The sequence below is a fragment of the Erinaceus europaeus genome, chromosome 17, assembly GCF_950295315.1.
Source record: "Erinaceus europaeus chromosome 17, mEriEur2.1, whole genome shotgun sequence".
NCBI lineage: Eukaryota > Metazoa > Chordata > Mammalia > Eulipotyphla > Erinaceidae > Erinaceus > Erinaceus europaeus.
Genome location: NC_080178.1, coordinates 70,669,567 through 70,683,899, shown reverse-complemented (window position 1 = coordinate 70,683,899; position 14,333 = coordinate 70,669,567). Strand labels below are relative to the sequence as shown.

At 40.9% G+C, this 14,333-nt stretch overlaps 1 protein-coding gene across 7 annotated transcripts in view; it reads left to right on the top strand.

Moving 5' to 3' along the window:
- The window catches only part of GAS2 (growth arrest specific 2), a 141,925-nt gene that overhangs the window by 22,533 nt on the left and 105,059 nt on the right, over positions 1 to 14,333 (top strand). For 6 of the 7 annotated variants that reach the window (XM_060177000.1, XM_060176999.1, XM_060177003.1 and 3 more), the window contains one exon: positions 9,382 to 9,546. In XM_060177000.1, coding sequence (XP_060032983.1) covers positions 9,399 to 9,546 — 148 coding nt within the window. In that variant the 5' untranslated portion in view covers positions 9,382 to 9,398. Of the gene's footprint in view, positions 1 to 3,336; positions 3,443 to 9,381; positions 9,547 to 14,333 lie in introns of those variants that run through there. The other variant, XM_060177002.1, reaches the window with a different exon arrangement.

The following is a 14,333-nucleotide window of genomic DNA, read 5'->3' as shown; positions in this document are numbered from 1 at the left end:
CACTTGTGAAGCAACCCTTCTGCAGGTGGGGAGCCAGAGGCTGGAACTGGGATCCTTGAGCCAGTCCTTGTGTTTTGCGTGCCATGTGCGCTTAACCCACTGCGCTATTGCCTGGCTCCCTCTGATCAGATTTCTAAGTATGCTGTGCATAATGATAGTGTTACTAGACTGCAAGGCTTTGAAGGCTTTGGGAGGCCAAAGTACCTGGACTGAAACCAAATATTGAGATTACAACCAAGTATTTATTGAGGGAGTCTTGTTGATGTTGCAGCTGATGTTGATTTTAGTTTGGTATCTTTGCAATTTTGATATGGAGGCAAAATTGGAACCTTCTGTCTGTTCTCATTTCTTCTAAATATCTACAAAGGTGTTCCAGTCAGAGTTGTATTACTGGAGGAAAGGACTGTAGTGAAGGTAGAATATCTGTTGTCAGAGAGGAGGACGCTTACTTAACATTTCTCTGCTCAGTTCCCAAGTCAATTCAGTTGAGTTTTTGTTAATGTTTCCCCTTTGCATGGCATAAAGTATACATGTATCTTTGTGAACTTTGTTAGCTGAACTCCATTACAGCTTTAAAAAAAAAAATCTTTGTGTTACAAATAGCACACACACACACACACACACACACACACACACACACACACACACACACACACACAATCTTGTGAAACTAGGTTAACTTAATGAACTTAGATGAGGTTTTGATACAAGTCCTTAAATATTCTAACAGACTAATGACTTCCAGATGACTTTCTGTACAAATTATGTTTCCGGTTAGTCTGGTAGGAGTTGAAAAGCAGACTCTGCTAGATTGTTTGGTAGAATGCTGTGTAGTTAAAGTGTAGTTTTATGTAGTTAAACAAAAAATCTCCAGTGTCAAAGCATTGTACCAAAATTGGTCCTCGCTCAAGCTAGTCTTGATGATTGGTCATGATTTGAGAATTCCTTATTGAAGGGATACCGTCAATGGACTCAGGAGAAATCACCAGGAAAGAAAGAGATTTGCAGAAGAAAGTTGACATTTTTCAAGATGGGGCAGTGGGAGGTTTACTGGGATACTTACGAGACTTTGTGACAATTTAGCCTGGCTATTCTGGACATTACGTTTTCTTGGTGTCCCCCCGCCCCCCAGGCCTTTATCAATAGCCAGAGTTTTGACTCATAAAGCTTCTATGGTTCACTGGAATCTAAAGCTTTCATTATATCATTAGACAAACTAGTGATGACTGTTGTTTTGTCTCTGTGCTTTTTGTACTTGAGAACAAGTGTAAGGCCACCCTGTCCTAATCTCACCTGAATTTGTGAAGAAGTTGACCCTGTTAGTCAAACGTCTAGGCATATTTACAAGGTTTAGAATTATCCCTTTCTGATTTCTTTAATTTTCTGGCTAGACTCTTAGGTTAATTTTTTTTTTTTTTTTTTTTTTTTGGTAACACTGGTTTAGTATGATGACTTAGGTGAAGCAAATGTGTAATGAATGAGGCCCCAGTACCTCCACTTTGGGCGTTACTTCTTTGAGTCTAGCCTGCAAGATGGCATTCTCTCCTTTTCAGATCATGAAAGTGTATTTGAGTTTGGGGTGTCAGTTTTTAAATTTAATACCTTGTTTGGGGGCCATAACATTTGTTTCTTCATTATTGTTCCTGTATAACACACAGGGCAGACAGATAACACAGAGGAGAGATCAAAAAGGCAGACGGGAATAAAGGTGTCCTTTGGGATGGCACATTGAGGGGTGGAACCCTTGGCCATAGGGTTTGTTTACTTTTTGCCTTCAGGGTTATCGCTGGGGCTCGGTGCCTGCACTGCCAATTCACTGCTCCTGGAGGCCACTTTCTTCCCTTTGTTGCCCTTGTTTATTGTTGTTATTATTATTGTTGTCATTGCTGTCATCGTTGTTGGATAGGACAGAGAGAAATCGAGAGAGGACATGAAGACAGAAAGGGGGAAAGAAAGATAGACACCTGCAGACCTGCTTCACCGCCTGTGAAGCGACCCCCCTGCAGTTGGGGAACTGAGGGCTTGAACCGGGATCCTTATTCCAGTCCTTGTGCTTTGTGCCATGTGCACTTAACCTTCTTAACTACCACCTAGGCTCTGACCATAGGTTCTTTAGCACTCTGTGTTTTAAATGGAGTTGAGAAGTCTGTGTGTGTGGGGTGTGTGTATGTGAGGGCTATATGATACCCCCTCGTATTTACAGTGAGATGCTTAGCATCCCCCACTCCATCTTCACAGCTTGGGAGCCTTTAACTGGTATCAAGAGTGAAGTATAATGTGTGGCTGAAAGTTCGCTTTAAAAAAAAAAAATACGCCACCCAATCATTTATTTTTTTAAATTAAATTTTATTAGTGATTTAATATCAATTTACAAAAGTACATGTAAACAGGAGTATAAAGTCACTCCATTCCCACGACCAGCATTCTGAAACTTCAGTCGCCCCACTGCAAGTCACTCACGGGCAGCCATCATCTCCAGCCCTCTGTTTCCATTTGTCCGTAATTGCCCTCTTTCTCTTCCAGGTCCAGTCCTTTCTTCCCCTCCAAGCCACTCATGACTCTATGGCTACTTTCCAATATCCCTTCCTTTTTCTTCCTCTCTCTCCAGGTCCCGATAGAGCTAGAGTTCAGAGCTCTCTTATCTTCTTCCTCCTATCACTTCTCTGCCACTGGGAGTCTGGATCAAAATAGTTTTGGGGACACAGAAGGCAGGAGTTCTGGCTTCTGTAATTGCTTCTCCACTGGACATGGGCGTTGGCAGGTGGATCCACACCCCCAGCCTGTTTCTATCTTTCCGTAATGGGGCAGGGCTCTGGGGAGGTGAGGTTCCAGGACATTTTGGTGAGGTCGTCTGCCCAGAGAAGTCAGGGGGAAATCATGGTCGCATCTGGAGCTTAGTGTCTGGAAAATGACCCACTCAGATTGCTCAACAGCTACTCATCACTTCAGAGGGTTTTGCTTCTATTAGTGTGTAGGAGATTTTGGATCTCCCATTGTTTACGTTTTTTTTTTTTTATATTATCAGTATTTATTTCTCTCTTGTCTTTTCTTTATGAGTTAGAACTCTAAACATTTCCTGGTTTTAGGTTGTTTTTATTTTTTACTTAATTTTCATTTTATTTTTGCCAGAGTCCTACTCTGCTATGGCTGATGATGGTGTGGGGGATTGAACCTGGGGCCTTGGAGCCTCAGGTAGGAAAGTCTCTTTACATCACCATTATACTATCTACCATTGCTCAATCTGTATTTTATTTTGGCACATCTTCTATGGGTATGATTTATGACCTGGCCATTTTTATAGAATGCAAAACATACAACAATATTGTTTCTAATATTTATTTCTCATAGTTAATGGTGTTTGAATATTTATATGTACTGGACAACGCACCCCCAAGGAGACAAAGCCATATAACTTCATGCTGGGCAGCCACCAAATAGTCAGGTAAAAGTGCTCGTGTTTGATCTCAAGATCTGTGATTCTAGCATTCTGTCCATTAGTTCTTTTAGTCAGTTCTCATTGAAGATAACAGTGATGGGGGGCAGGCAGTGGCGCACCTGGTTAAGCGCACACATTACAGTGCACAAGGACCTGGGTTCAAGTCCCTGGTCCCCACCTGCAGGAGGGAAAGCTTCATCAGAGGTGAAGCAGAGCTGCAGGTGTCTCTTGGTCTCTCTCCCTCTCTGTCATCCTCTTCCCCTCTCAAATTCTCTGTCTCTATCCAATAGAATAAAAAGATAACAGTGATATATATATATTTATCATGTTACTATTTTTATTATCAGTTTGTTTTCTATGAAATGTAACAAAGCTTTCTGTTTGTTTTAATAACCCACCATCAAATGCAGGTAGACTGGAAGCCATCTTGGTCATAAACCAAAACACACCTCTAGCTGGCATAAAAGAATACTTCTTCTTACTGTCAAAACTGTGAAGTCTTCAACTGGGATTCTGAAACAATAGACTAAACAGTCTTAGAACACATGATATTTTACTCAAGGAGTTATTGAGTCATTAGTTTTTTTTTTTCTTCCCCTGGGCTCCTTCAGGTCTCATCATATTCATAATGATTATTCCAGAATCACTCACAGTATGGAAAGAAAGAAAGAAAAAAAAATACACACACGTTCTTTGAGAAATTTTGTATTAAGTTTCTGCATGTTTTTCCCTTTAAGCTTTATTTTTCTGGATTCCAATGACTGATAATTGAGTTACCCAGTTTTAGATAAGCCGACAAGGCTTGAAAAAGCCAGGGTCTAGAGAGGAGTCAAGGGAGAATTTACATCTTTTAACCTCTTTCCTAAGCAATGGGCTTTATTTAATATTTGCCAAAGTGACTCATCAAGTTTTTCTAATACTTAGATTTTACTAATTTTAATGGTAACATATTTAAGGTTTAGGAGTATTATACTCCAAACCAGTTTTGTTCTACCTAGCCTAAACTAACCTTTTTTTTTTTTGTAAGTCTGATGTTTGTTTTTTGTAAGTTTGATGATGCTAATTCATCATTTCATTCCCCATTTCTTATGCATTTTGAAAGAATTAAGAAATAAATCATTTTTTATTACAGCTTATTCTTTGTGATACAATTCAATTCATACACATTCATCAAACTTTATTAAAAACTGTAAAGACTGAGGAGACAGACAGAGGAGACAGCATAGATGGTTCTGCAAAGATTTTCATGCCTGAGGCTTCAAGGTCCCAGGCTCAGTTCTCAGCACCACCATCAGCCAGAGCTGAGCAGTGCCCTATTCTCTCTCTCTCTCTCTCTCTCATATGTCTCTTTTAAAAATAAATAAATAAATAGGGGGAGGCCGTGGCACAGCTGGTTAAGCGCACATGGTGCAAAGTGCAAGGAATCCTGTAAGGATCCCGGTTTGAACCTCCAGCTCCCCACCTGCAGGGGAGCCGCTTCACAGGCGGTAAAGCAGGTCTGCAGGTGTCTATCTTTCTCTCCCCCTCTCTGTCTTCCCCTCCTCTCTTGATTTCTCTCTGTCCTATACAACAACGATGATGACAGCAGTAACAACAACATTAATAACTACAACAACGATAAAATAACCAGGGCAACAAAAGGAAAAATAAATAAATAAAATACTTCAAAAGAAACTGGGAGCATACAAAGGTGCTTCTTCCAGCATCAGATGTTCATAACTGACGTCCCGAGATCCTAGATCAGTCCTAGGCACTACCATAAGGCAGACCTGAACAGTATTCAAGTGCCTCTTTTTCTCTCACTAAATAGAAATAGATGAAGCCTTAACAATTTGTAAAACCCTGGGCTGGAGGAGGAGCTGACTGACATAGAAGAGCACACACATTAGTACATGCAGAGTGGACTTGCGCCCCTAAGCAACGTATGTGAACACCTGTAGAGGTGGAGCTGGGCTATGATCTCTCCTTTTCCCTGTGTGTCTTTTTCTTCCTCTCTTATTTCTGTATCTCACTCTCTGGCTAAAAGTAAAAATAAATGCCCCCCTGGGCAAGGTGGAACCCTAGGAATAACCCTGGTGAAAAAAAATGTAAAAAACTAGTAATTCTGCTTTTCTGTTTTGTTTTGTTTTGGTTTGGTTTTGGCTAACATACACTTATTTGACCCCCCCACACACACAGTTTAATTATTTTCAATTGGAAACTACATCATCATGGGGTAATTATTTCAAATCAGATATTGATTCTACTCATGTCTTTACTACATCTAAATCAAAGAACTCAAGCTAAACCACGGAATCATGCTAAGTCTGACAGTGATTTGAAATATAAAGATTTGAAGAAAAAGGATTGAAATTCTAATTTTTTCCAAATGTATTTTATCACAGCCATTCCTGTGACAGTGACCTAAGACACTTACAAGCTTGACAGATGTTCAGTTGTTTGATTTCTGTTGCATGCTAATAACTCAGTCTTCTGTTATCATTTTTTTTAGTGGGAAAATACAATATTCTTACTTTTTTTTTTCACTGTGCTTCTAATTTTACTTTTCAAAAAAAAAATCACATAGTTAACCATTGTGTTTCCTTGGTGATCATCTGTAAATATTAGAAGTGAGTTTGAATTACATTTCTGGCAGGACCGACTCCACAAGAAATAAAAGTACCTCTGTGCAAGGGGAATAAGACCTTGACTGTTGAGAAGCATTGAGGGGAAGGACTGTGTCCCTCTGGACATTGAAACGGTGACATGCCATGAGACTTACTGTAAGCTATCCCCCGGCGAATTCTTTTCTGGACAATGAGCCTAAGCATCTCAGGTGTCTTCTTGCATTTACAGAGCAAAATAGGACTCTGGTGCTTAGAGGGAAATGACAGGTCACATAACAGGATGTAGGAAGGTTACTGAACTTCCACATCTCTCACTTTCAGGAAAGTAGTGGGAGAGATTGTGTCTTGAGAAGAAAGGTATCTTAGAGGTAACCCTTTTAAGATTTTTAATGAGTTATTTAAACGTATGAACCATGTGCCTGAATGTATTTTTAACTTCACTGTCTGCTTCCCGGGCTGGCTAGCCTGTAGGGACGCTGTCTGGCTAGAGGGCAGTGTGCTCTTTGCCTGAGGGCAGACCTATTTTTAAGAGATTAGAGGCAAAAGTATTGTATGTTTCTGGTGTTTATCACAGGGTTTGGAGAAATGTCTAGGAATGAATGACAGTGGTGATGCTGTAATGATGACTTACTGGCAGGTGGCCTATGATGTGTTAAGACAGTTTGTGTTTCATTTCTTCACTTTGGATGAATGGATGGCTATACAGACATTGATAGAGAGTGTTTTCAAAAAAGCAATTTGTCGTTGTTGCAAAGATCATCCCAAAGCATAGCAGCTCTGGAGATGAAAATGTTTATGCATTTGAAAATAGTTACGATGCTTTAAAATTTTTATTATTCTCATCTTTATTTATTTATTGGATAGAGATGGTCAGAATTCGAGAGGGAAGAAAGAGACAGAGAGACAGCTGCAGTCCAGCTTCAGCACTCTCAAAGCTTTCCCCTGGGATTGGCGGTTCAAATCTTGGCTTTTATGCATTATAGTATGTGTGCTCAACCAGGTGCGCCACCACCTGGCCCGGATTAAAAAAAAAATATTTATTCATTCATTTATTTATTTATTTATTTATTTTTGCCTCCAGGGTTATCGCTGGGGCTTGTTGGTGCCAGCACTACAAACCCACTGTTGCTGGAGGCTATTTTTCCCTTTTGTTGCCCTTGTTTATCGTTGTTGTTATTATTATTGTTATTGTTGTCATTGCTGTCATTATGGGATAGGATAGAGAGAAATGGAGAGAGGAGGGGAAGACAGAAGGGGAGAGAAAGATAGACACCTGCAGACCTGCTTTACCACCTGTGAAGTGACTCCCCTGCAGGTGGGGAGCTGGAGGCTTGAACCGGGATCCTTAAACTGGTCCTTGGGCTTTGCGCCATGTGCGCTACCGCCTGACCCCCATTTTTTTTTTTAAATTGGTGTTCTTATGCTTCTAGCTAGTGAATGCTAGTAAAATATTTGGGATTGGTCAAGTTTTACATTTTCCTGAATACCAATGTCTTACTATTGTTTCAAAAGCTACCTTTAAAAGACATAACCTATGCTAAAACAAAAAAAAAAAAAACTAAAGTTAAAGATTAGCTAGACAAAAACACACAGCATGTGCCAATACTAAATCGTTTTTATATTTGAGGAAACAAATGCTTCATAATTGAGATGAAAGCCTCATTATAGCATATGAACTTTCTTACCTGCTGCAAATATCTATGTTTCCGTTCACTCACGAGTCTGTTCATGTAACCGCTCAAGTAGTCCGGGTCTTAGGTTGTATTTGTAATGCACAGTATTCAAGACCAAGTAGATATTCAGACTCTTTTTCTTTTTTTAAATTTTTATTTATTTATTTATTGTCGGATAGAGACAGAGAGAAATTGAGGGGAATGAAGGGGAGATAGAGAGGAGAGAGACAGAGAGACACCTGCAGCCCTGCTTCACCACTTGTGAAGCTTTCCCCCTGCAGGTGGGGACCAGGGGCTTGAACCTGGCTCCTTGCGCACCGTAGTATGTGTGCTTAACCAGGTGCACCACTGCCTGGCCCCCTCCAAGCTCCTTTTCTTTATCCCACATAGTGGACTCTGCTACTCAGAAGGTGGGGTTAATGGAATCATCCAGGTTAACGAGATTGTTTCTTATTTTGTAGATGTGACATATTTAATTACATGTCTAAGATGATTACAAACAAAATCTGGTATGTAAACACCAAATGGGAAAAATACAAAGTAAAAAAAAAAAAAACAAGCATCTGCAATCTTGATTTAGGTTTCTAGTGTAGTTGCTGAGTCATACATAGTAGGTTTTTTTTTTATGAATCTGCTTTGTAAAATATTTCATTTATGCTGGCAGTTGTTGTAGTGGGAATGGCTTGAATCAGAATAGCCTGAATCTTGGTCTGAGAGTGCAGATGAAGATGTCAGGTCTACTCTCCCATGAACAGCTATATCCTCTTATTTAAGCCACAGTCCTCTTGGCTTTTAGCTTCATGAGCTATAAAATGAGAGAAGTGTGGTAGGGCCTCATGTCATGCTTGCCAAAGAGTTCGCTAAATTGTCCATCACGACTTAACCTTCTGCAGAGAACGGAGTCCTGACGTCAAGCCTTATTTTCTAATGGTTTTATGTGACTTGTCGATACTGTTACTGTCTGTATTCTGTCCTGCCATTCCATAGGAACCTGTAGTTTCAAGAATTAGCACAAATAATGTGATTTGTATTTGCGTTTGGATCCTAAAGTTTTTCTTTAATTTTATTTGTTTATTTTTTATTAGTGATTTAATAGTGATTGACAAAATTGTGGGGTAAGAGGGTTACAGTTCCATACAATTCCCACCACCAGAGTTCCCTATTCCCTCCCTCCATTGGAATCTTCCCTATTCTTTATCCCTCTGGAAGTATGGACCCAGGGTCATTATGGGGTGCAGAAGGTGGGAGTTCTGGCTTCTGTAATTGCTTCTCCGATGGACATGGGTGTTGGCAGGTGGATCCACCCCCGAGCCTGTTTCTTTTCTTTTTCTTCATTAACCACTTTGGCATCAGCAGAATTTCTTGCTTAAGAAACTGAGTTTTTTTTTTTCTTTCTAAATCTGTTGTTTTACATAAGCTTGGAGCTCACTGTGGAATTTTTCCAATTTGACCTTTGTTACTTCTGTTTCCTATCAAGTGATTGGTCAAAAAAATGATAGCACTAGTACAGAAAAAAGTAAATAGTGGTTCATTGGCTTAATAATTAATTACACATACCTGCCATCAAAGCCTCAAGGGACCCAGGTCTTTCTTCTATCACTGGCCATAAAAGCTTAGCAAAAGAAGCCTGTATAAAAAGTAATTGGTCTCTTTGTTTTTAAAACAGGTATTGCAAGCAGGTAAATGATGTGCACGGCTCCTAGCCCAAAGGTACGCGGTGGACCTGGCCTCTCCGATATGCATCAGTACAGCCAGTGGCTGGCCAGCAGACACGAAGCTAATTTACTACCCATGAAAGAAGACCTGGCCTTGTGGTTAACCAATCTCTTAGGTAAGCTTCTAAGATCTCATCTTGTGGACAAAGATAACAGATTGTTTTCTTTCCCCTCCTGTCGTGTTCTTCACCTGAGCATGTGACAGCCCCTTGGAAAGAAGGACTTTCATTATTTGGATTTTTGCATCAGGGAAACTAGAGACTTGTGAATATGGAAATGCATTTCTCAGTGTCTCTCACCCTCACTGTGCTCAGCAGTTCCGATGTTCAGCATGGAAAGATGGAATTGAAATACAGAGCTGGGTAGTCAAATTGCTCTTCCCATCTTACGGCTGATTTGATTAATTTTTTTAGTTTTTTTTTTCTCCATGCAGTTGATCAACACAGTGTATTCTTTGACACTGCACACAGATAAAAATCTGTGAAATCTGACTTCTAAAACCAGATTTCTTTGGCCTACTTTTATAAAACACCTTCTAAAACTGCTGAATGCCCAGACTTAAGAATAACAACAACAAAAAGTATCCTTTGTCCAAATGAGCTGACTAGACTCACCCTACATTTTCCTTTTCCTTTTCAATTTTTATTTGAATAATTTTTAAGGACAGTGCTACCTCATGCTAATGTTGCATCTTTATTTTCGTTTCCATTGTGCTGCTGTATTTATAGAATAAAGTTTGAACCATGTGCAAGATGGTATCTTCCATTTAGAGGATTATCCTATATAAAAATGCCATTTTCCTGGTTAGTTTTAAAAATAATTTTTTTAAATTTTCTGTTTCAAAGACATATTTATTAGAGAGTATGACAATGAACGAGGCAAGAGAGACAGAGAAGCTGGAGCACAGTTTAGCCCTGCTGTGACGTGGTGCTGGGGGGGTTGAGTGCTTGGCCTCAGACATGCAAGTTTTAGACTCTAATAGGCTGAGGGTTTCTCCTCATCTTTTTACTAGTAGGCTTTTCTTTGTTCAAATTAATTTTATTTACTGGATAGAGATAGTCAGAAATCAAGAGGGAAGGGGGTGGGAATAGAGAGGGAGACATACAGACACCTGCAGCCCTGCTTCACCACTTGCAAAGCTTTCCCCCTGCAGGTGGGGACTGGGGGGCTCGAACCAGCGTCCTTGTGCATTGTGCTGTGTGTGCTCAACCAGGTGTGCCACCCCTCAGACCTAGTGTTTTTTTTCTTTTAACAGAATGAAATTATATTAGTTCTGAGAAATAGACTTTCACAGGGATTATAAGATAAGAGATTTGATTATTTGCCTGTTGACTAAACATAGGATCTGTCTGATGCTTTATTGTTCACAGGAGGGACTTGACTAGCATTATTTAACTAAAGTGTTTCACTTTTTTTATCTTATCATTTTATTGAGAGGTTAATGGTTTACAGTACAGCTGCTGACACACACAGGGGTATAATATCTCATTCCCCTGTGGTAGGTGTCTGCCAAACACTCTACCTGCAACTTCAGTCCTTTTCAGCCATCATGCACCAGGACCCCAAAGCCGCTCCCTGTCCTCCTTCCTCAGAGTCTTTTGCTTTGGTGAAATACACCAAAACCAGTCCAAACTTTATCTTGTGTTTTCGATTTTTTTTTTTTTTTTGCTTCCTGTCCTGGTTTCTTAGGTTCCATCTGTGAGTGAGATCATTCCGTATTCATGCTTCTCTTTCTGGCTGGTCTCACTTCACATTATTCCTTCCAGCTCTATCCAAGATGGGGTGAAGGAAATGCCTTCATCATTCTTCACAGCTGAGTAGTGTACCGTTATGTACACACCACAACTTTCTTAGATACTTTCATCTGACTGGGTTACTTTCTGTCTGTACTTTCCAGCTGATGAAACAAAGAAAATCACTAAATACCCTGTCCACCTATAAGTTTAGCTAAGGTTTAGCAAGATATGCTAAGGTTTTTGCACATTTTAGCAACATTTTTATTTTGTTTCCTATGGCTCTGTAGTTTTACATAATTTAAGTCTTTATATATTTGTAATATAATATATTATATGTATAATATATATTGTTTATATATTTATAAAATATAACATACTACATATATTTATACATATTATTTTTCCTTACTGTATGCACACTATTTTAATCATATTTCACTTTTCATTTTTGTTATTTTATTTATTTATTTGCTTATTTATTTATTTTTGCCTCCAGGGTTATCGCTGGGGCTCAGTGCCTGCACTAGGAATCCACTGCTCCTGGAGGCCACTTTTCCCATTTTGTTGCCCTTGTTGTTGTTGTTATTGTTGCCATTGCTATTATTGTTGGATAGGACAGAGAGAAATGGAGAGAGGAGGGAAAGACAGAGAGGGGGAGAGAAAGATAGACACCTGCAGACCTGTTTCATCGCTTGTGAAGCGACTCCACGTGCAGGTGGGGAGCCAGCAGGGATGGGGGGCTCAAACTGGGGTCCTTATGCTGGTCCTTGTGCTTTGAGCCATGTGTGCTTAACCCACTGCAGTACCGCCGGGCCCTCTGTTTCTTTATTATTTTACTAGCACATTATCAGCCTTGGCTTCAGGCAGTGCTGGGGATTGAACCTGTAACCTTTGGTGCCTTAAGCATGACAGTCTTTTTGCATAACCATTATGCTATCTCCCTTGCCCCTGCATACTATTTCGATAACCTCAGTAGGGCCTTCATATATGGTTATGCAGGCTTTGCCTTTCAGAAGGATGTGTAGCCAAAGGGTGAGGAAAACAGAAATATAGAAAGTTCTGTCTAGGGAACTGCCCACTAGGTACAGGAAGGGGTTACTGCCTTTTAGTGATCCACCTATGCCAAGAAGGAACTTTTATCTCTGCCACTTAGAGATTATTAGCTTCATTTAAACCAGCCGGTGGCTTCAATATCTTTGGGGTTTACTAACAGTTGTTGTATTAGCAATTTGTGCTGCTTCCAGGTCTGGGCTGTCACAAGTTTTGTCAACACAGAATAGCTGTTCAAAGCAGAGAGCGGCAATTGATTACCAATTTATTGTAATGTAATTTAATTTAATTTACCAGTGTAATTCAATTTAATTTTGTGGACGACTCATTCATTTACTCAAGGAAGATTAGAATGTGCGGCAGCTTGATGCGTTAGCTTCAAAATCGACTTTGGAATCACTGCTTGAATGCACATTTCAGTTCTACTATACACTAACTCTGTGGCAGTGGGCAAATGTCTTCAAATACTATCTCAGATGCATCCTCTGTAAATAAGTGTAAGACAGGGGCCAGGTGGTGGTGCACCTGGTTAACTGCTCACATTACGGTGCACAAGAGCTCAGGTTCAAACCCTTGGTCCCTACCTGCAAGCTTCATAAGTGGGAAAGCAGAACTGCAGGTGTCTCTCTCTCTCTCTCTCTCTCTCCCTGTCTTCCTGTCCCCTTTCAGTTTCTCTCTGTCTCTGTCCAATAATAATAGGATACAATATACTAAATGTAAAGCTAGTATTAGCCTCATAAAATTGTGGCTATTTGAATGGTGTCACTGTCAGAGTCTGACACACAGCAGCAGGCAGCTCCGTCAGTTACTGTGAGTGTGGCATTCCAGGCCCAGTTTGCTCATAACTAGAGCATAGAGTGTTAAGACATAGAGTGTTAAGACATAGAGTGTTAAGACAGAGAGCCTGTTCTTACAGAACTTGGAGTAGCCTTTAAAAGACACATAGGGTTAGGGTTAGGGTTAGGGTTAGGGTTAGGGTTAGGGTTAGGGTTAGGGTTAGGGTTAGGGTCGCTCAGTAAATAATTTCCTAGTTGAACATGCTAAGAAAGATTGAAAGATCAAATCTGCAGGAGGTATCGATAAACAGATAGGAGTGGGGCAAAGGGTAAACAGGTTTGGGAGAAGTCCTCTCTTGGCCATACTATATTTAACCCGAGGCCTAGAGCCAGCAAAGTCCCTCAGTTGTAGAGTGTGCTCATTGGCCACGCGTGAAATCTAGACTTGAGCTAGGCCCTGCTTCTCCAAGGGGCGCTGATGCTGTGGTCTGCTTCATGCTCTCTGAGGAGGAGTTAGGGTCTAGCAAAGTAGCTCACATCGAGAAGGCGCTTGTTTTTTGTTTGTTTCTTTGCTCCTGGGTTATTGCTGGGGCCTAGTGCCTGCACTATGAATCCACTGTTCCTGTGGCCATTTTTTTTTTTCTCCGTTTGTATTGGATAGGACAGAGAGAAATTGAGAGAGGAGGGCAGCTAGAGGGGGGAGAGAAAGATATACACCTGCAGACCTGCTTCACTGCTCATGAAGCGACCCCTCCCCCCCCCGCAGGTGGGGAGCTGGGTGCTTGAACCCAGATCCTTGCACGAGTCCTTGCGCTTTTCACTATGTGCACTTAACCCAGTGCGCTACCGCCTGACTCCTGAGGGCTCTTTTTTTTCAGTCACGCACAAAATCCAGGTTTGAGCCTCACCCCTGTCACTGAAGGAGGCTCAGATTCTGTGGTATCTTTCTCTTTCTTCCTCTATTTACGCCTGTCTTTCTCTCTGGGGGGGGGGGGAGGAGAAGGACAGGGAAGGGAAATATGAAGAAAAAGAGGGGGAAAAATTGTCCCATAGCTGTGAAGCCCCAGTGACAACAAGGGCAACAGCAGTGCGTGTGAGAAGAAGCTAAGTGCAGGGAGGAGCTTGTGCGGAGACAGGATGGAGGGGACACTGGAGATTTAAGTGGGGACAAGGATCGTATCAGGAGCACAGATCAGGAGGAAGCATTTCATGAGGTGTGGTGAGGGATGGATCTAGCACTGCAGAATGCTTTGAAGATCTTTCAGCTTGTGAGCAATATGGATGGATTGAGATGAGCCAGGTAGGAGAAACTTGTGATGAATTAGCGGACAGCCTAACTAG